Below are 23,135 nucleotides of genomic sequence, written 5' to 3'. Positions count from 1 at the left end.
GAGACCCAGCCAGGCATATCGCGATATTTAAAAATATAATCTCACAAAAACAGTTTGGAAAACAAATGGCTATTGCTGTAAAGAGAAGACAACGAAAAGACTCCAATCTGACTTTAAATTATCAAAATTCTCAACTTAATTGAGCGAAAAGTAACCCATCTTATTGGCACCAGTGGAGAACATCAGCCATATGCCCAGTGAGTGTGCATATTCACTGTCATTATCATTGCGTCAGTGCCAGTGTTTTTGGACAATCATATCCTCCTCCAGGTTAGATGGATGTCATATTGGATTTTTGTCTCCCTTTTTCGTAAGCCAAATATGTGAATCAGACAACTTCGTTTTTATTGATCTGTCAGTCTCAGCAGAGTAGGCTACCCTGTAATTTGTCATATTTTAATCAATCTACACACAATACCCCATAATATCTTCAGTTATATAAAGTGAGGTAAAATTGCATGAAATGTGATATAAAAAGGCCAACATTTTCTTGTGCAAAGAAAAGAGAAAAAATGTAGGCTATCTGATATAGCCTCAGCCTACTCTATGCAACTTCGAACTGCATTGAACAGTCTTTTTTGTGAACAGTAATTAAGTTAAATTATTAGCCTAAATTATGACTATCCAATCGAATCATCACATTAGGAATAGAGGAAGACAGAGGAAGACGCAGGTGTGTGGAGACAGTCAGTCTGTCAGACCTGTCTCTGTTCATTATATGAGTGCTCCAACATCATTACGGCAATATCAAGGTCAGTGTTTGGAAGTGACACACACACTCACACACACACACACACACCTGTTCTGAGAAGGTGGGTGAGTGGATGCAGTTGAAGTCTTTGAGGCTGTCCTGCAGCACGCGCAGCCTCATGGTGCCCTCCACCACATCCACACTCTTCAGCTGGAGGTCATTCACCGCGTCAAGGGTCACCACCCCGCCTGGGTTGGCCTCCGCCAATCGCAGGAGCTCCTGGGTTGCCGTGGAGATGGCTTGGCCCGGAGGATCTAGCCTGTGAGAAATGGAGGGAGGGAGAAAGGATGGAAGGGAGGAGAGAAAGATGAAAATAGACTCAAGAGTGGTGGCTATTTATTTCCGTGCATTCAATGATATGTAGAGTGCTATTCACAAAAGAAAGGCAGATGGAAGACACTGTTGAGTGGTCATGATGACATCACAAATATAAACCCCTCATTTGCATAGATAAACATGGTTATGTGGGCTTAGTGGAGCCATAATGTGCAAAAAGGCTGAATATATATACGCTACATGATAATGCATGAATGCACACACACAAATTGTCCCACACTGTCACACACACACACACACCTGAAGCGCGGCTGCTGCCTCTTGTTATAGTTGTCGATGATTCGGTCAGGGATCACCTTCAGGGTCTTGACTGTGATGGCTGACACGTCCTGTAGCTTCAGCTTCTGGACCGTGTGACTGCAGGGACCTATCAGCGGATCATATAGAACGTACACAATCGTTATTGGTTATTCCGTTGAAGCGTATGTGGGCTTGTTAGTTAGTGTTAGCATGTGTGCGTGTTGAAGTAGCTGTGTGTGTGTGTGTGTGTGTGTGTGTGTGTGTGTGTTCACTTAGCTGTGTGTGTGTGTGTTTAGGCAGCTGTGTGTGTGTGTATGTTGAGTCTTTATTGGTAAATGTGTATGTCTCTAACAGGGAGAAGTCGAGCATCAATCCGTGTGCGTGCGTTTCCATGACTAAATGTGTGCATGAGCTGACCCTCAGGTAGAAAGAGGGCAGTGTTGTAGAGGTGGGGGAAGGCACTGGCGTTGGGGCTGTCCCCTCCTCCCTCCTCGTTGCCTTTCTCACAAATGACGAGAGCGGTAAACGTACGATTCACTGAGTCGCTGGACACCTGGGAGAGATATTAAAGAAAGGATTGATGAGGGGAAAAGTGAGAAAGGAGAACGATAACTACATTACATGCCTTTGTCACCTAAAAAAAAGTTGCAGTCCACACACACACACCCACACAGACACACCCACACAGACACACCCACACAGACACACCCACACAGACACACCCACACAGACACACCCACACAGACACACCCACACAGACACACCCACACAGACACACCCACACAGACACACCCACACAGACACACCCACACCTGTAGGAGGACTCCAAGGGCGTTGAAGTGCTGTTTGTTGTTGACCACTACCACTCGTCCCACGGAGAGAGCCTTCAACCCATTCACGGACCCCAGAACTGCACACTGAAAGATGACAGATGGACAATTAGCAAATCACAGCGATGTTGTATTTTTTTTTCTTCTTAAGATTGACACTTTTGCACAATCAATTACATTGAGTTGTTTTGTGATGTGGTTTGACCGTGAGTGGTTTGAGACCGTAAGTGTGTGTCCGAGAGCACGTGTCTTTGTGAGTGCGTGTGTGCGTGCCTCTACAGTATGTTGTGTGTGTACCTGCAGCGCTTCAGCGGTGATGCGTAGCTCAGTGACAGTGTAGTAGTACGGCAGTAGGTCAGACAGCTGACCCTCCGTGTCCAGAGGAGGGAGAGAGGACAGAGTCTGTTTCAACTGACCTATCTGCTGCTCATGGGCCTGAGAGAAAGAGAAGAGGAAAAGATAAGATATACTTTTATTAGATCATATGAGCTGGAAATTTGTCTTCTGCTTTTTCTTTTTTTACCCAACCCCTCTGATATACACACACAAAAGCAAGGTTGGAGAGACAGACTTTATGTGAAAGAAAATCTAAAGGAATATAGATTCATGTAGATCCTCAATAAATATGAATATTACGGACAATATTTCTGTTCTGACTCCTTCCATCAAAAGCTGAACGGTCCTTTGACCATTCAGTTAAGAACCACTCAGTTGAGGACGACCAATTTTTAACACTGGTAGTCCTCAACTGTCAACTGTGTCATGCATTATCTCTAGTCTTTTCCCCCAAGTGCTTGTGGGTAATGTAGCACAGTACCTGTGTGTCTCTGTGGCTCTCAGAGAAGCTCCTCCTCATCATGTCGGTGACTCGGAGGGCCTCCACACGCAGCAGGTTGAGAATCATGGTGTAGGTCAGCCTGAACTGGGACTGCAGCACTGTGGGCTTCCCCTAGAACGAAGAAAGAAGACGAGTAGGCGGCAAGTACGTCACATTAAACTTTAGTGAACTACTTTCAGAATATAAACTCAGCAAAAAAAGAAACGTCCCTTTTCAGGGCCCTGTCTTTCAAAGAAAAATCAAAAAAAAAAAAATCTAAATAACTTCACAGATCTTCACTGTGAAGGGTTTAAACACTGTTTTCCATGCTTGTTCAATGAATCATAAACAATTAATGAACATGCTCCTGCGGAACGGTAGGCAGGTAGGCAATTAAGGTCACAGTTATGAAAACTTAGGACACTAAAGAGGCCTTTCTACTGACTCTGAAAAACACCAAAAGAAAGATGCCCAGGGTCCCTGCTCATCTGCGTGAACGTGCCTTAGGCATGCTGCAAGGAGGCATGAGGACTGCAGATGTGGCCAGGGCAATAAATTGCAATGTCCGTACTGTGAGACGCCTAAGACAGTGCTACAGGGAGACAGGACGGACAGCTGATCGTCCTCGCAGTGGCAGACCACGTGTAACAACACCTGCACAGGATTGGTACATGCGAACATCACACCAGCGGGACATGTACAGGATGGCAACAACAACTTCCCGAGTTACAACAGGAACGCACAATCCCTCCATCAGTGCTCAGACTGTCCGCAATAGGCTGAGAGAGGCTGGACTGAGGGCTTGTAGGCCTGTTGTAAGGCAGGTCCTCACCAGACATCACCGGCAACAACGTCGATTTTGGGCACAAACCCACCGTCGAAGGACCAGACAGGACTGGAAAAAAGTGCTCTTCACTGACGAGTCGTGGTTTTGTCTCACCAGGGGTGATGGTCGGATTCGCGTTTATCGTCGAAGGAATGAGCATTACATCGAGGCCTGGACTCTGGAGCGGGATCGATTTGGAGGTGGAGGGTCCATCATGGTCTGGGGCGGTGTGTCACAGCATCATCGGACTGAGCTTGTTGTCATTGCAGGCAATCTCAACGCTGTGCGTTACAGGGAAGACATCCTCCTCCCTCATGTGGTACCCTTCCTGCAGGCTCATCCTGACATGACCCTCCAGCATGACAATGCCACTAGCCATACTGCTCGTTCTGTGCGTGATTTCCTGCAAGACAGGAATGTCAGTGTTCTGCCATGGCCAGCGAAGAGCCCAGGATCTCAATCCCATTGAGCACGTCTGGGACCTGTTGGATCGGAGGGTGAGGGCTAGGGCCATTCCCCCCCAGAAATGTCCGGAAACTTGCAGGTGCCTTGGTGGAAGAGCGGGGTAGCATCTCACAGCAAGAACTGGCAAATCTGGTGCAGTCCATGAGGAGGAGATGCACTGCAGTACTTAATGCAGTTGGGGGCCACATCAGATACTGACTGTTACTTTTGATTTTGACCCCCCCTTTGTTCAGGAACACATTATTCCATTTCTGTTAGTCACATGTCTGTGGAACTTGTTCAGTTTATGTCTCAGTTGTTGAATCTTGTTATGTTCATACACATATTTACACATGTTAAGTTTGCTGAAAATAAACGCAGTTGACAGTGAGAGGACGTTCTTTTTTTGCTGAGTATTTACAAAAGAATACATATAGGAGCAGTCAGCGTTGTACATCAGGACGCACAAATGCAACGCATTTCGACTACTCGTCTTCCTCAGGCAGCGTTGTAGACGGAAGGTGACATGCCTCTAGAAATAGATGTCATGTCAGGAAAATAAACTATAGACAAAACATAAATACACACACACACACACATCATGATCCCGTCAGTGTACAGAGGCAACATGAAAAATAACACACAGGGATGTACAGGAAGTGCATAAAGGGATAATGTTTTAGAGTTGTGTGCGTAAAAGACAATATATGCACTGTTGCGTAAGACACGCAACAGTGTCTTTGTTTTTTTTCTATAAAAAACAAGACGCACACCATGGCGATTATCAATAAGTCAGAAGAACAAGGAAAAAAACACATAAGGCTACTGGTCAAGTCTGGGAAGGTATACGAGAGAGAACAGTTTAGCTATAGTTGTTAGTTTAATCCATGGGGAGCGACAGTATCTAGGAGGTGGATCCATTGACTCTTTTTTTCTAGTAGGAAACGGTGAAAATCACCCCCTCACTTACCCTGGGCGACAAAGAAGAAGTGTCATTAAAATGGATGTCAATTTAAAATGAATGTCACTTTTATGTTGTATACACAAAAAAATATAAATAATTGGAGGTAATGGAGCAGGGACCTTTTAAAGTGGATTGAGAAAGGTTAGTGCTAGATCACACAGGGTGGAGGTACGGAGGATGAAGTTGAGCATTTCTAATCATACAGACAGCAATTAGCAAAGCAAACAACTGTTATAGGAGCCTACATTTTCCCCTGATGATCTGACCAGGAACAACTTTGGCCCATAGTTATACACTAACAGTCAGCGATTAGCTACCACTGCTATCGAGCAATTACAGTTAGCATAAGGCTAAAACAACTTTTCCGAAGACTGATCCAACAATTGATCAACAATGGTAGTGGGCAGCGAGAGGGTAATAGGGAGAATTGATCGTATTTTCTACAGTATAGCAACAGGAGGACCAATTCAGGGTGGAAATAGTCCACTCCAAAGCCCCATATTAAAGTACACTCAAATGCCCCACATTAGAGAGGTCGGTTAAAAATAAGGCCCTTGACAGTTTAATGAGGCACTTGTTTATACAATCTAGCACGCAGCAACCCTAGAGGAATGTATGGCTTTTACCTAAATGGCACCCGATTCCCAAACCCTACATAACGCACTATTTTTGACCAGTTCCCTATGGGCCCTGGTCAAAAGTAGTGCACTGCATAGGGCGCCAATTGGGACAAAGACTATAGTCTGTACAATGGCTGAGCACTTAGTGGGCGAGGTAGATGGAACCTATTGCGGGATTTGGGATTTAAATAGGAAATATGGGATTTTTATTATTAAATCCTTCGTAGAATAGCAATCGCTTTCTAATTCTATGAGCTATCCCCTCACCCATGGGAAAAGTAAGCCAAGTAATACATTTCTAAAAAAAGAACTGACTGATGTAGAGCAGTGGTTTCTAAACGTCTCCTTTCCAGGGACCACCAAATCACTGTCAAATGTTAGCAGAGTCGCACAGTTTATTTAAATAAAATATTTTAGCGGTCAAATTTTATATCAGTTTAATCAGTGAATGTAACATGGATGTTTATTAAACCATTTTCATTGTAAAAAGTTATGTAGAATTGTTAAAAATCATTAATACTCTCAACTGTTATTCTTTTTTGCGGAAAGAATTTACAATAAATAAATAAATCACCAAGACTTGAAAAGCAATACGATCGGCCTGGTTCTTCATTTTTCTTTTAGTTGCAGATTTGTTCTACTCTAAGTGCTTATGGAGTACCCTGGGGTTCAGAGATAGTATCTCAACCAATTCACAAAATAATGACAGCAAGGGTAAGAAAGGGCATAGTCTTGACCAAATGTTATACACAGAACTTTTGGGGGGTTGCAGAAATGTGTTTACATCCGTTTTAGTGCGCATTTCTCCTTCGCCAAGATAATGCATCCACCTGACAGGTGTGGCATATCAAGAAGCAGATTAAACAGAGTGATCATTACACAGGTGCACCTTGTGCTGGGGACAATAAAAGACAACTTTAAAATGTGCAGTTTTGTCACACAACACAATGCCACAGATGTCTCAAGTTTTGAGGGATCTCAATTGGCATGATGACTGCAGGAATGTCCACCAGAGCTGTTGCCAGAGAATTTAAAGTACATTTCTCTACCATAAGCCGCCTCCAATGTCGTTTTAGAGAATTTGGCAGTACGTACAACCCGCCTCACAACCGCAGACTACATGTAACCACGCCAGCCCAGGACCTCCACATCCGGCTTCTTCACCTGCGGGATCATCTGAGACCAGCCTTCCAGACAACTGATGGAACTGTGGATTTCCACAACCGAAGAATTTCTTCACAAACTGCGAATCTGTGTGCTCGTTGTCCTCACTAGGCTCTTGACATGACTGCAGTTCGGCGTCGTAACCGACTTCAGTGGGAAAATGCTCATCTTCAAAGGCCACTGGCACGGTGGAGAAGTGTGCTCTTCATGGATGAATCCTGGGTTCAACTGTACCGGGCAGATGGCAGACGTCGTGTGGGAGAGCGGTTTGCTGATGTCAACGTTGTGAACAGAGTGCCTTATGGAGGCGGTGGGGTTATGGTATGGGCAGTCATAAGCTCCGGACAATGAACACAATTGCATTTTATCGATGGCAATTTGAATGCAGAGATACTGTGACGAGATCCTGAGGCCCATTGTCGTGACATTCATCTGCCGCCATCACCTCATGTTTCAACATGATAATGCACTTCCCCATGTCGCAAGTACACAATTCCTGGAATCTGAAAATGTCCCAGTTATGCATACTCACCAGACATTTCACCCATTGAGCATGTTTGGGATGCTCTGGATCGACGTGTATGACAGCGTGTTCCAGTTCCCGCCAATATCCAGCAACTTCGCACAGCCATTGAAGAGGAGTGGGACAAGATTCCAGAGTTAACAGCCTGATCAACGGCCTGATCAACTCTATGTGAAGGAGATGTGTCGTTCTACATGAGGCAAATGGTGGTCACACCAGATAATGACTGGTTTTCTGATCCATGCCCCTGACTTTTTTTTATTTTTATATCTGTGACCAACAGATGCTTATCTGTATTCCCAGTCATGTGAAATCCATAGATTAGGGCCTAATGAATTGATTTAAATTGACTGATTTCCTTATATGAACCGCAACTCAGTTAAATCTTTCAAATTGTTGCATGTTGCGTTTATATTTTTGTTCAGTATATGACTACTCAAAGCAACATATCATCAATTAACAATATATTCAAAATGGAACAAAAATATACTAGGGATGGGCATAGAATTCGAATATACGAATATCCAAAAGGACGTTAATATCAGAATGGACATCAGTATTCGAATACTTAAGTACACATTCTTTAGGGGGACATTTTTTAAAGGCTTTGTCTTAAATAATATAATTTATGTGGCATTGCTACACACAAGGAAGGATATACCATGACATTCTTAATTTAATAAAGTTTTTATGACATGCGCCCCATAAAATCCATACTGTAGCTACAGCCTACACAAGTATTTCACGCGTGTAGCTTGTTGTTGGCACTACAGTCAGAGACTCCATGTGTAGCAACGTGACGTGGGAGATCTCTAAACAATGCAAAATATAATTCATTAAGTTGGCTAAATGAGAAGGGGACGGCAGGTAGCCTAGTGGTTAGAGCATTGGGCCAGTAACCGAAAGGTTGCTAGATCGAATCCCCGAGATGACAAGGTAAAAATCTGTCGTTTTTCCCCTGAACAAGGCAGTTAGTCCACTGTTCATAGGTCGTCATTGTAAATAAGAATTTGTTCTTAACTGACTTGCCTAGTTAAATAAAGATTAAATAAAATTAAAAAATTAAAAAAAGGTGTAGGCTACAATGATCAACAAACAGGTTTAATATGTTTAATATGAATAGAGTTGTGGACGGGGAGGTGGAGCACAGCAAAATAGCCTCGACTAGCTAGCTAACATCTGGCTATCTTAGCTAGCTTCTTTACATTGATCGATTTGACAGATGGGATATCATAGATTGCATTTGCAAGTCAGTGGCTACTTTTTCTCTCTCTCCCTCCCATGCAGACCACCGTCCCCTGCAGATCCCCCCCGCCGTGCTGCAGCGCACAGTCTCTCCCATGTTGTGCAGGGTGCGCAGAAAACAAGTGTCCGAGTTTAAATAAAGCGAAGTAAAAAATTACATATTTTTTGACTATCCGGATATGTGTCAAAATGTAAATAGTGAAATTACTTGAAATGCCCATACCTAAGCTATACCAGCAGTAGATATTAACTGGAGTAATTTCTGGTCCAATATTACATTCTCAAGAAACCCACATCACCAACTACAATTTTGCACACATGAGTTATGAGACTCTGAAAAAACTTTTTCAGATGAACATAAATTCAACCCCTCTGTATGCTCTGCCCTCAGGGTACTCCTCCTTCATATGGTTCCTTTTGGCAATTGGTGGCTTCATCATTATCAAGCATTTTGTCTAGACCCATCCCATGTCCTTCCAATGTGCTACTGCTTAATGATGATACTTCACTGAACCTAACATACAGGCAAAGAAGGATTTGGCTTGCCGGCCTAACAGCAGCCAAGAGAATGGTTTCCGAACGATGGCAAGCCCCACACATTCTGCCACATCAGCGGATTTTCTCATCCATGGACATTGTTCAACTTGAACTGTCAATCTCTCGACTGTATGGTGCAAAGTCAGACAATATTAACATATGGACTACAACACTTTAAAATCACTACTTTGATATATGCACTCAAGTAATAGCGTCCTGCAGGTGGAATGTGGAGAGGGATTTTGGGGGATAAATGTGTATTTGTATAATATCTGTTGGTTTGTCCTGTCAACCAAAAAAAGTATAAAAACTTGACCACAAAATACTGTAATATAACACTGATATAGTGGTATTAAATGGAAGACGACAGTGGAAGCCTTACCAGCATCATGACATGTAGTTCTCCCATATCATGTACCCCTGACTTGCAGAGGATGATGACAGTGCCCGTGGCATCTAGACCTCTCCTACCAGCTCTACCAGCCATCTGGATATACTCACCTGAGAGAGAGAGAGAGAGAGAGAGAGAGAGAGAGAGAGAGAGAGAGAGAGAGAGAGAGAGAGCGAGACAGACAGACAGACAATGAGGTTAGTCATACAGTACTAAGAGCTCTAAAAACATGTAGAAAAACATCCATTCTATTTTCTCCTCTCCACTCAAACACGAGAGAGAAGTTTCAAGTTAATGTCACGTGCAGTGAAATGCCTTTCTTGCAAGCTGTAACCATGACAACGCAGTAATCAATAACAATGTAATACTAAAAAATAAGGTAGAACAAAAATGCGCGCGATTTAAAAATAAGAACACAAAGTAAGTAAGATGACTCTATACAGGGTCAGTTCCAGTACCATATTTACAATGTGCAGCGATACTGTATCGATAGAGGAAGATATGTACAGGTGTAAGGCATCAGGATATGATAAACAGAGTAGCCGCAGCGTATATAATGATTGTATGTGAGTGGGTGTGGGTGTGTGTAGAGTCGGTATAAATGTATGTGTGAGCAAATTATGGAGTGAGTATATGTACAGTACCAGTCAAAAGTTTGGACACGCCTACTTATTCAAGGGTATTTCTTTATTTTTACTATGTTCTACATCGTAGAATAAAATTGAAGACATGAAATAACACATTTGGAATCATGTAGTAACCCCAAAAAAGTGTTATACAAATCAAAATATATTTTATATTTGAGATTCTTCAAAGTAGCCACACTTTGCCTTGATGAAAGCTTCTTCACGACTGTGCGCGTGTGAGTGGACCATTTTAAGTTCTTCGTGATTTGGACACAGAGGAACTTAAAGCTCTCGACCCGCTCCACTGCAGCCCTGTCGATGTGGATGGGGACGTGCTGCCCCCCCCTTCCTGTAGTCCACAAACAGCTCCTTAGTCTTACTGACGTTAAGAGGTTACTGACGTTGCTGTTCCGCCCCACACTCCCCACACCGCCCCTGTCCTGTTGTCAGCAAACTTGATGATGGTGTTGGAGTTGTGCATGGCCACGCAGTCGTGTGTGAACATGGAGTACAGGAAGGGACTAAGCACACACCCCTGTGAGGCCCCCGTGTTGAGGGTCAGTGTGGCGGATGTGATGTTGCCTTCCCTCACCACCTAGGGTCGGCCTGTCAGGAAGTCCAGGATCCAGTTGCAGAGGAAGGTGTTCAGTCCCAGAGTCCTAAGCTTGGTGATGAGCTTGGATGGGGAAATGGTGCTGTACGCAGAGCTGTAGTCAATGAACATCATTCTCACATAGGTATTCCTCTTATCTCGGTGGGTGAGGGTAGTGTGGAGTGCAATAGAGATTGTGTTGTCTATGGATCTGTTGAGGCGGTATGCAAATTGGAGTGGGTCTAGGGTGTCTGGGATGATGGAGTTTATGTGTGGTATAACCAGCCTCTCAAAGCACTTCATGATTACAGATTACAGACAGAGAGAGAGAGCAAGCCAAAACAGGCAGAGACAAAAGAGGTTAGTCACACTCAGGGTGTCATGCCCTGACCTTAGAGATCCTTTTAATTCTCTATTTTGGTTAGGTCAGGGTGTGACTAGGGTGGGCAATCTAGTTTTCCTATTTCTTTGTTTGGCCTGGTATGGTTCCCAATCAGAGGCCGCTGTCTATCGTTGTCTCTGATTGGGGATCATACTTAGGCAGCCTTTTTCCCACCTTAGTTTGTGGGATCTTGATTTTGTATAGTTGCTGTGTAGCCTGCAGAACTTTCCATTCGTTTTGTATTTTGTTGTTTTTCGGTGTTCATTTTAATAAAAGTAAGATGTTCGCCTACCACGCTGCACCTTGGTCTCCTCATTCAAACGACGAGCGTAACACAGGGTTTCCGTGATGAAAATTTGGCACCAGACAAAGTGACCAGCAAGATTTTAATTTACCGAACATTTGAGAAGTTTACCGGACATCCATATGCATTGGCTGCGTAACGCATTAGGACGTCTACCCACGGTGCTCAAAATCACATTTAGATTATTGTCATTTATTATTATAAAATGTTTTTGTTGTTGTAATTTCTCCCCTTTTTTCTCCCCAATTTTGTGATATCAAATTGCGATCCAATCTCATCTCATCGCTGCAACTCCCCAACGGGCCCGGAAGAGACGAAGGTCGAGTCATGCGTCCTCCGTGACCTGCCAAGCTGCGCTGTTTCTTAACACCCGCTCGCTTAACCCGGAAGCCAGCAGCACCAATGAAGTCTGCTTGGAGGCGACCGGACCGCCACAAGGAGTCGCTAGAGCATGATGAGCCAAGGAAAGCCCCCCGGCCAAACCCTCCTCTAACCGGGACGACGCTGGGACAATTGTGCGCCGCCCCCAATGGGACTCACGGTAGTGACGCCTCAACACTGCGATGCAGATCCTTAGACCGCTGCGCCACTCGGGAAGCCCTATTGTAATTTAGTTTAACAGAATAGAAATGAGCTGTAACAAAATAAAGTAGAACTATGTTTCTTATACCAACATGACAGGTTTTATTGAAAAGCAAAACATTGCCTGTTGCGTCTTCATCCCTGCTATAAATAATAAATGAATATCATTTTTTTTTTTTATTAAAAACATTTAGACTAGAAGAACAAGTCGCTTACATTTAAACTAGGTCTAGTAAATAACAAAACAAGGCTGTCGACGAACACCAGGGCCGGCCCGCCCCACTCCCGCTGCGATTCAGAACCACAGCAGTGGAAAATGAAGCAATTATCAAACTGATCTTGGACAATCAAATTCAGTATGTAAATACATTTGTTAAGGCTGGTTCATTGAGAGAAAGCTTATTTTACAATGCAGCTGTGAAAGGAGGCCTGCATCGTGCATTTATGAAGCACTCATTTTCCAAAGCTCAAATGATATCTCGCTCTTTTTACAATTGAGGCTCAGCTCCCGAGTGGTGCAGCGGCCAGAGTCACTACAGACCCTGGTTCGATCCCGGGCTGTATCACAACCGGCCGTGATCGGGAGTCCCATAGGGCGGCGCACAATTAGCCCAGCATCGTCCGGGTTAGGGGAGGGTTTGACCGGGGTAGGCCGTCATTGTAAATAAAATCTAATTCAAATAAACAGTTCTACTGGATGATGTTAATAAATGTTCTGGTTATTGGAATTTCAACTTATTGTGGGGTCGTGACTCGTGTCATGTATGATATACGTGGCTTATTGATAACAACTCTGTTTCCTACTATAGGCAGTTGGCTGCCTAGTGATTGCAACATTGTAACTCTCCGATGTGAATACGTGGAAACTGAAATGCACCAATTGCGCATGATACACATAATTACTCTACCCTATCAATTAATTCCAAATCTCTATGCTATACATGACACAGGGGCGGCATATGTTGATCTGGCCTAGGGCGGCAGCAGAACTACTAGGACTGGGCCTGACCAACACAATCATTTGCCTCCAATTTACTTGCGTTTGCGGCGGACATTGGCCTGCTCAAAGTGAGCCGCTGCTGTTGGATAAGTCAAAACTGTCCAAAACCTTGGAGTGGCTTCCAGTGCCCATCAGCCTCGTTACTTTGTCCTTATGAAGGCGGGATCTTAAGGCTGTCTTTACTGTTTTGGAGAAAGAATACCCTGTCTGAAAATGGTGATAATCAACACAATCTTCGTCAATTGTGACCAGTCGAGGTACATTTAGCTTAAATCCCTTATGAGGACCTTGCATCTTTTGCGTGAGTAAAATTAGAAACACACACACACTCGACACAAATTACCAAGCAGCTTGAGGATTTATTATCCTATGAAGTATATTTGCCTTTGAAGTTGGAGCACATAGACTGGTTTTCCATCAATGAATAAAAAACCTTACTTTGCAATGGACTTTATTTTTCTCCAGGACAATTTGACCGGAACAATTATATTTATTGGCATTTACCGGCTAACGGAAACCCTGGTCATACGGTACTAAGAGCTCTTAAACATGTAGAAAAACATTCATTCTATTTTTTCCTCTCCACTCAAACATCAGAGAGAGCGAGAGAGAGAGAGAGATTGAAGTGGCATCAGATGAAAATACTTCCGGTAAGCACTCACACTCAGATTTTCTATCCGTTTCAAATTCTCCTCCTCATTTGAATTCATGTGCAAATTCAGGAGTGCCTTCAAAAACATTAAGCCCTTGGATAATTAAATGAGTTTTCCTTTTGCCATAACGAAAGTGCTGGTGTTACGTCTGCTGCTTCACCGAGACAGAGTGATCGCGAGCGACAGAGAAAGAGAGTGAATGAATGAAAAGGACGTTGTGTATATAAACGCATGAGAAGAAAGGGAAGGGGAGGAAGGGAGCGTACCAGGCAGCAGGTTTCTGAAGCCGGTACCATCGTGTTTCCGTATGCTGTCAAACACAACTGTCCTCGCGGGCATATTCACTCCCATAGCAAACGTCTCAGTGGCAAACAGAACCTGAGAGAGAGACATTCATTTGTAAAGTGTGTCAAGACGTTAAATGCACTTTAAATAAATTGTGATTTGATGACAGAGGTAGAGGATGTAAGTTAGGACTTTTGACCAGACATGGAGTTTCAAGATATTGACAAATTGTCACACTGATTCAAAAATTGGACTAATAAGACTCACCTTTACTAGCCCCCGTGAGAACAGCATCTCAATGACCTCCTTTAGGATTGGCAGGATGCCGCTGTGATGCACGGCGATCCCCCTCTTCAGCAGGTCCCTCATCAACAGGATCTAACAACAGAGGAGGGGTTGGCAACAAGACAGGTGGAGCGGCGAGTAGCATAGCGGCTAAGAGCATTGGGCCAGTAACTGAATGGTCGCTGCAAGGCACTTAACCCTAATTGCTCCTGTAAGTCGCTCTGGATAAGAACATCTGCTAAAATGACTTTGTTGTCACGAGAGCCCACGACGAGGGTCACGCACCCTCCAGGCCAAGACGTGTGGTTTTGTTATCGACAGCGCCTCCCTCAAGCTATGGATGACGAAGGAGCAGATGTTCCCTGTGCACGCATCGATGTGGTGAAAGGGGGGTTAGCCCTTCCAGTCACTGAGTAGCTTACAAGACGCCCCTATCACAAGAACAATAAACCCCTCTCCCTTTCCCCCCGTTTCACGACTCCAAGTGTCCCCTGGGGAGGTTGAGGAGACAACGAACAGGCGCTTTCTTCCGATCAGCAGACCAGGGAAGGGGAAAGCATGTGTTACTGTTGATTAGATTCAAAGAAAGAGGGGGGGTCAGGCTACGATTTTCCTTTTAACAAGAGGGAAAAGTAGCCGGCAATTGCACCAGTGACATTTAAACACGTTTCAAACTGAAGGACTCATAACATGTTGGTATAACTTGAAGCATACCGTGAGCGTTTTCTCCTGATATTTCTATGTCATTTAAAAGGGAATTGAATGTATATTTTACTCAAAGCGTGTTTAGAACCTACGTGCTACATATTTCATCCTCAGGACTGTTTAACTGTTTTCTGCACAGTAGGAACATACTGTGGACACTTATGAGGAAATTTCAATGGACATAACTGTGCTGAATTCTCAGAATCAACAGGGTGATCCTGTGACACCCTGTCCGGCCTAATCAGCCCGGCCTCTGTCAATATAACTACAGGACTTGCTAACAGGGCTCCAGAGTGGCACAGCGGTCTAAGGCACTGCATCTCAGTACTAGAGGCGTCACTGCAGACCCTGGTTCGATCCTGTGCTGGATCACAACCGGCCGTGATCGGGAGTCCCATCGTGATGCGCACAATTGGCCTAGCGTCGTCCGGGTTAGGGGAGGCCCGGGTAGGCCGTCATTGTAAATAAGAATTTGTTCTTAACGGACTTGCCTAGTTAAATAAAGGTTCAATTTTTAAAAAATGAAAAGAGATCAAGTTACTTCGCGGTGGGCCACACCAGTTGAACGAATACCCTACATCTCCTTGGAAGCCAAAAACCTATCGACGAAACCATATCCTACTCAGGCAGAAGCAATCATCCCAGAGGTGATCCTGCGGAACGCACTGTATGCTCATTCAAGACTAACTGACTGAGTTCACAATCGGGATGGGCTGGGACCAGAGGAAGAATTCACTTCACGGAAATGCTCTAATGGACTATTTTCCTAGACTGAGAACAGAGAGAAGTGGGTGTAGCTCATTCGGCTGTGAGCTACTTCAGCCTGCTGGCCTCAACATTACTGTCGAGAGAGACTTGGACAACAACCTTAAAACCAGCTCCATCCCATCCTAACGGAATGCAACAGGGCAGGCGACAGCCCATGCAAGTAATTTATCCTGTTGCCTTCTTTTCCTCTGAAAGTGGTGTGTGTGTGTAAAGTGGTGGAAGTCATTGAGTATTCTAAGACGGACGGTCTAATTTACAAACCCATGATCAACACTGTCCCAGCACTGTCCACATCGGATGCTAATTGGTAGCCTAGTTCATGTCTATTCCTGATTGGTGAGCTCTATGGTTTCCCGGTTGTGAAAGCCTATGTCGACGTAGCCCTCTCACATTTTCTCTTTCAATGAATAAGATCATATCATTCTCAAAAGTCCTGTGAAAGTGTTGTTGTATTTGCCTGAGTTGAGTATGCAAGCTATTCATATTGACCTGTGGAGCCTCTCACCTCAATAACTGTGTCGCATCCCAAAGTACCCCGTCTTTATATCTTATCTCTTAACTACCTCATTTTCCAACAAGTTTAGTTTAGTAAAAAAAAAACTTGAATGAATTATATGGCATTGAAGTCATTTGCGAGCGACTGGGTTTTTGCAGTTCCAGAACTGACGGCTATTCAGAATGAGAATATAGTAAATTGACTGTTGATTAGACTATTGTTGATGGTGATTACTAGTATAACGGTTAATGATAACTACTGGATAGGATAACCAAATTAATCAAATCAATTAATTATTCCAGTAATTAATCAGTAAATTATCTTGAATATTAGCCAAAAGTAACAACTAAAATGTAAATGACCAATCTAACAATTCCTAGGTTACATTTCCAACAGTTCAATCTATTTGCTACAATTGGCTATGATAGGGAATAATACATTTGAAGCAATGTGAGCTGAATTCATTGCATTGTTGATGGTTGCATGAAACAGTAGAACAGTAGAACATGGGTACACTTGATAAGCAGGTCTTAGTTCTTCCAGACATTGAAGAAAACCGGTCCCAGCCAGAGTGCACCCTACCTGGGGCAGCTGGCGGTCCCCTCCCCTGAGGCGGCTCAGGCTCTTCTGGAAGAAGGAGTGGATCTCGCTCTTCTCCCCCGAGCTGGTGAGGTCCATGGAGGTCAGAGAGCGGGCGTTGTCGTCGCAGCGCGTCCTGGAGAAGGTGAACGCCACCACGGGGGTCTGCTGGCGCTGGGACAGGAAGTGGAGGAGGGAAAGCCACACCGCCCGGTCCTGGTGGAGAGATGGATGAGAAAATGGAGAGGGAAAGAGTAAAGAAATTATACAGAGAGAAGATGGCCAATGGAGAAATGGCAAAGTGGAGAAGATGTTCAAAGACTGACAGATGTGCTTCAATGAGGATGAATGAGTGACAGAGAGGGTAAGGGGGACAGAGACAGAGAGAGTAGGTGTGATATTCTGTACCTGGTTGGGTGTAGTCTTCTGAGATGCATTTTTCGTCCCAAAGGACTGGGCGTGTTTACTGGTGCGTTCCTTTTTGGCATCTATTGCAGAATAGTACCTTAAAAACAAAGAAACCACCAACAGTTGGTATCAATCATTTTTGTTTTATCGTCCCAAGTCTAATGACAACCCTAACATATCCATGAGCCCAGGTGTGTGTGTGTGTGTGTGTGTGTGTGTGTGTGTGTGTGTGTGTGTGTGTGTGTGTGTGTGTGTGTGTGTGTGTGTGTGTGTGCGTGCGTGCGTACCCTTTGGTTTGGAAGTTGCCTGTAGGGTCCAACAGTAGGAACATCTCTTTCTGGGTCTTGGTGCTGTTGCCTGTGTACAGGTAGTGCTCCAGAGGCACAGGTCTCTTCGCTGTGCTGATCACATAGATGTGCTTCTTCTTAATGCGCCTGGAGAGGAGAGAGGAAGGGAGCGGAGAAACTGAAGCATCCATACACACCTCAGACATCATTCCATTTATATACTAGAGGCCAAGCACAACATTGAACACTATAAAAGCTCCATACCGTGACGGCTATTACTGCACTTTACCTAGGACCAGGAGTTGTTTTGAACCACGTGACTTAAACAAGAAATACTCTGGGCCCTAGATATAGCCTAGAATTAGGGTCCAGAGTTTTTCCTCAGTAGGTCATGTACTCAAGAAAGCGTGCATGGTTTAACAGTGTCTTTTCGAGCATACATGCTTTGGGTTTGGTGTTGACAGGTGTTGACAGTAGGCACTAGTTGACAACGTACCCGATCCACTCACTAAACTCCACAGCGTTGGGGACAGTGGCACTCAGCAGAATAATGCTGACGTGGTCGGGTAACATGATCAGAACCTCCTCCCACACCACTCCTCTCTAATAGGGAGAGAAAGACAAAAGGGAGGGAAAGAAAACGGGAGAATGAGATTTAGTGACACGTGACTTGACTAAAACAGTGAGAGGGAAAGGTTTTGACAGCGAGGCTTCTCTGTTACCTCAGCATCATTGATGTAGTGAACCTCATCAAAGATCACCCACTCTAAATCTCTGATGACCTCTGAACCGTTATAGAGCATGGACCTACGAGAGAGAGGGAGATAGAATATGTTAGTCAAGCTGATGTGTCGGCCTACATGACTGAGGGTATCTCAATGTATAACCATAGTATGCGTTCAGATAGAATGTTAGACAGTATAAAAAGAGTGTTCCATAGGGTTAATGTGTGATATCACGTGTAATGTTATATGTACAGTTGAAGTCGGAAGTTTACATACACCTTAGCCAAATACATTTAAACTCAGTTTTTCAATTCCTGACACTTAATCCTAGTAAAAATGTCCTGTCTTAGGTCAGTTAGGATCCCTACTATATTTTAAGAATGTGAAATGTCAGAATAATAGTAGAGAGAATTATTTATTTCAGCTTTGATTTTTTTTCATCACATTCCCAGTGGGTCAGAAGTTTACATACACTCACTTAGTATTTGGTAGCATTGCCTTTAAATTGTTTAACTTGGGTCAAACGTTTTGGGTAGCCTTCCACAAGCTTCCCACAATAAGTTGGGTGACTTTTCGCCCCTTCCTCCTGATAGAGCTGGTGTACCGGAGTCAGGTTTGTAGGCCTCCTTGCTCACACACACACACTTTTTCAGATCTGCCCACAAATTTTCTATGGGATTGAGGTCAGGGCTTTGTGATGGCCACTCCAATACCTTGACTTTGTTGTCCTTAAGCCATTTTTCCACAACTTTGGAAGTATGCTTAGGGTCCTTGTCCATTTGGAAGACCCATTTGCGACCAAGCTTTAACTTCCTGACTGATGTCTTGAGATGTTGCTTCAATATATCCACATAATTTAATCCTTCCTCACGATGCCATCTATTTTGTGAAGTTCACCAGTCCCTCCTGCAGCAAAGCACCCCCACAACATGATGCTGCCACCCCCGTGCTTCACGGTTGGGATGGTATTCTTCAGCTTGCAAGCCCCCGCCCCCTTTTTCCTCCAAACATAACGATGGTCATTATGGCCAAACAGTTCAATTTTTGTTTCATCAGACCAGAGGACATTTCTCCAAAAAGTACGATCTTTGTCCCCACGTGCAGTTGCAAACCGTAGTCTGGCTTTTTTATGGCCGTTTTGAAGCAGTGGCTTCTTCCTTGCTGAGCGGCCTTTCAGGTTATGTAGATATAGGACTCGTTTTACTGTGGATATAGATACTTTTGTACCTGTTTCCTCCAGCATCTTCACAAGGTCCTTTGCTGTTGTTCTGGGATTGATTTGCACTTTTCGCACCAAAGTACGTTCATCTCTAGGAGACAGAACGCTTCTCCTTCCTGAGCGGTATGATGGCTGTGTGGTCCCATGGTGTTTATACTTGCGTACTATTGCTTGTACAGATGAACGTGGTACCTTCAGGCGTTTGGAAATTGCTCCCAAGGATGAACCAGACTTGTAGAGGTCTACAAGGTCTGGCTGATTTCTTTTGATTTTCCCATGATGTCAAGCAAAGAGTCACTGAGTTTGAAGGAAGGCCTTGAAATACATCCACATGTACACCTCCAATTGACTCAAATGATGTAAATTAGCCTATCAGAAGCTTCTAAAGCCATGACATAATTTTCTGGAATGTTCCAAGCTGTTTAAAGGCACAGTCAACTTAGTAAACTTCTGACCCACTGGAATTGTGATACAGTGAATTATAGGTGAAATAATCTGCCAGTAAACAATTGTTGGAAAAATAACTTGTGTCATGCACAAAGTAGATGTCCTAACCGACTTGCCAAAACTATAGTTGTTACCAAGAAATTTGTGGAGTGGTTGAAAAACGAGTTTTAATGACTCCAACCTAAGTGTACGCAAACTTCTGACTTCAACTATATACAGTGCATTCAGAAAGGATTCAGACCCCTTCCCCTTTTCCACATTTTGTTACGTTACAGCTTTATTCTATAACGGATTAAATTAAAATGTTTCCTAATCAATCTACACACAATATCCCATAATGGCAAAGCGAAAACAGGTTTTTAGACATTTTTGCAAATGTATTACAAATAAAAAACAAAAATGTGTTATTTACTGTACGTAAGTATTCAGACCCTTTGCTATGAGACATGAAATTGAGCTCGGGTGCATCTTGTTTCCATTGATCATCCATGAGATATTTCTACAACTTGATTGGAGTCCACCTGTGGTAAATTCAATTGATTGGGCATGATTTGGGAAGGCACACACATAATGTCCCGCAGTTGACAGTGCATGTCAGAGCAAAAACCAAGCCATGAAGTCGAAGGAATTGGCAGGAGATCTCCGAGACAGGATTGTGTCGGAGCACAGATCTGGAGAAAAGTACCAAAACATTTCTGCAGCATTGAAGGCCCCAAGAACACAGAGGCCTCCATCATTCTTATATGCAAGAAGTTTGGAAACACCAAGACCCTTCCTAGAGCTGGCCGCCCGGCCAAACTGAGCAATCGGGGGAGAAGGGCCTTGGTCAAGGGGATGACCAAGAACCCGATGGTCACTCTGACAGAGCTCCAGAGTTCCTCTGTTTAGATGGGATAACCTTCCAGAAGGACAACCATCTCTGCAGCACTCCACCAATCAGGCCTTTATGGTAGAGTGGTCAGACGGAAGCCATTCCTCAGTAAAAGGCGCGACAGCCCGCTTGGAGTTTGCCAAAAGGAACCTAAAGGACTCTCAGACCATGAGAAACAAGACTCTCTGGTCTGATGAAACCAAGATTGAACTTTTTGGCCTGAATGCCAAGCGTCATGTCTGGAGGAATGCAGGCACCGCTCATCAACTGGCCAATACCATCCCTACGGTGAAGCATGGTGGTGGCAGCATCATTCTGTGAGGATGTTCTTCAGCGGCAGGGAGGTAAAGATGAGCGGAGCAAAGTCCAGAGAGATCCTTGATGAAAACCTGCTCCAGAGTGCTCAGGATCTCAGACTGGGGCAAAGGTACACCTTCCAACAGGAAAACAACTCTAAGCACACAGGCAAGACAACACAGGAGTGGCTTCGGGACAAGTCTCTGAATGTCCTTGAGTGACCCAGCCAGAGCCCGGACTTGAAACCGATCAAACATATCTGGAGAAACCTGAAAATAGCTGTGCAGCGACACTCACCATTAAACCTGACAGAGCTTGAGAGGATCTGCAGACAAGAATGTGAGAAACTCCCCAAATACATGTGTGCCAAGCTTGTAGCATCATGCCCAAGAAGACTTGAGGCTGTAATCGCTGCCAAAGGTGCATCAACAAAGTACTGAGTAACGGGTCTGAATACTTATGTAAATGTGTCACGACTTCCGCTGAGGTCGGTCCCTCTCCTTGTTCGGGAGGCGTTTGGCGGTCGACGTCACCGGACTTCTAGCCATCGCCGGTCCACCTTTCATTTTCCATTTGTTTTGTCTTGTTTTCCCGCACACCTGGTTTGCATTCCCTCCTTACTCGTCTTGCATATAACCCTCTGTTTCCCCCCATGTCTGTGTGTGGAATTGTTATATGTAAATGTGTGTGTACCCCAGGCTGGTTTGCGCCGGGTTATTGTAACCCGTGTGTGTTTAGTTTTCTGAGTGGCGTGTTTTTGTTCGCCTCAATAAAGGGCTCCGTTTGCTACCCATTTCTGCTCTCCTGCGCCTGACTTCCCTGCAGCCAGTTACGCACTCCATTACAAAATGTTATATTTGCGTTTTTTATTTACAGTTTAAAAAACTGTTTTTGCTTTATCATTATGGAGTAGGGTGTGTAGATTGATAAGGAAAAAGTGAAGGGGTCTGAATACTTTCTGAATGCACTGTATGATGTATATATTACGTCACCTCAATATCTCAGTGGTCATGATGAGACAGGAGGCTTCAGGACTCAGCTGGACATCCCCAGTCAGCAGCCCCACATCCCCAAAGGTGGTCTTGAAGTCCCGGAACTTCTGATTGGACAGCGCCTTGATGGGGGAGGTGTAGATGGTCCTATCAGAGGGTGCAAACACATGGAGATTAGATGCACCATGTTGTGATTGGCTGTGATGGGCACAACATGGAAAACCGGGAACAAGTAAATGTCCTATTCATCAATTCAATGATACAGGTCATAAAATCATAATTTGTATAAATCTGATAAAATCCCATATTTTTACCTTGTAAGGATTAGAGATTTTAGAGAGCATGTCAAACATGTAAATACACACACCTGGTCATGTGTTTTTGTGAGAGTGCTATGGCGTACTCTGCCACCACGGTTTTGCCTGCTGATGTGTGAGCTGCCACAAACACAGACTCATGTGCCTCCAGCCTCAACACTGCCTGCTTCTGGAACATGTCCAACTCAAAGGGATACTGGGAGAGGTGGGGATCACATTAGTGTTGTGGAATGAACAAGGCTCTATGCCAATAAGGGAATAGAGTGTGATAATGTCATTAAACTAAACCCTGCAATATTTGTAGGTATCAGGTAATGTCAACGAACAGGCTTCTTTAGTCTACATGGCACTAATCAACACAATGGTCATCGACATATTAAACTACATCTACCAAACCACCAACATATTTTGTCATTATAACAAAGTACCTTGAAGGCAGGGTTGGGGATGCGTTTGTAGAAGTCATCGCAAGGGGAGGTGATGTCTACTGGGATAGCCCATCTCTTCTTCTCCTCGTGGCCCTCTCCCGGTTTGGTCGTTCCTCCATCTTTCTTCTCTGTCGAGGTGGTCCCAGGTGTAGAGGGAGAGTCCTACAGGAGGAAATAAACAACCACCTTTAAGTATATG

General features: G+C 44.2%; 1 protein-coding gene across 1 annotated transcript in view; it reads right to left on the bottom strand.

Annotated features, from left to right (window-relative positions):
• Positions 1–23,135, bottom strand: part of LOC120022458 (helicase SKI2W-like) — a 47,170-nt gene that overhangs the window by 15,532 nt on the left and 8,503 nt on the right. Inside the window, exons 9-25 of the mRNA XM_038966369.1 lie at positions 22,937–23,098; positions 22,559–22,704; positions 22,192–22,338; positions 18,363–18,447; positions 18,137–18,243; positions 17,641–17,787; positions 17,354–17,450; positions 16,949–17,161; positions 14,380–14,490; positions 14,094–14,205; positions 9,680–9,798; positions 2,975–3,106; positions 2,455–2,592; positions 2,140–2,244; positions 1,745–1,880; positions 1,328–1,454; positions 800–1,010 (exon numbers count right to left, since the gene is read on the bottom strand). Coding sequence (XP_038822297.1) covers positions 800–1,010; positions 1,328–1,454; positions 1,745–1,880; positions 2,140–2,244; positions 2,455–2,592; positions 2,975–3,106; positions 9,680–9,798; positions 14,094–14,205; positions 14,380–14,490; positions 16,949–17,161; positions 17,354–17,450; positions 17,641–17,787; positions 18,137–18,243; positions 18,363–18,447; positions 22,192–22,338; positions 22,559–22,704; positions 22,937–23,098 — 2,295 coding nt within the window. The remainder of the gene's footprint in view (positions 1–799; positions 1,011–1,327; positions 1,455–1,744; positions 1,881–2,139; positions 2,245–2,454; positions 2,593–2,974; positions 3,107–9,679; positions 9,799–14,093; positions 14,206–14,379; positions 14,491–16,948; positions 17,162–17,353; positions 17,451–17,640; positions 17,788–18,136; positions 18,244–18,362; positions 18,448–22,191; positions 22,339–22,558; positions 22,705–22,936; positions 23,099–23,135) is intronic.

The sequence above is a fragment of the Salvelinus namaycush genome, chromosome 27, assembly GCF_016432855.1.
Source record: "Salvelinus namaycush isolate Seneca chromosome 27, SaNama_1.0, whole genome shotgun sequence".
NCBI lineage: Eukaryota > Metazoa > Chordata > Actinopteri > Salmoniformes > Salmonidae > Salvelinus > Salvelinus namaycush.
Note: the sequence above shows the minus strand (reverse complement) of the source record. Positions and strands in the feature narration are given on the sequence as shown.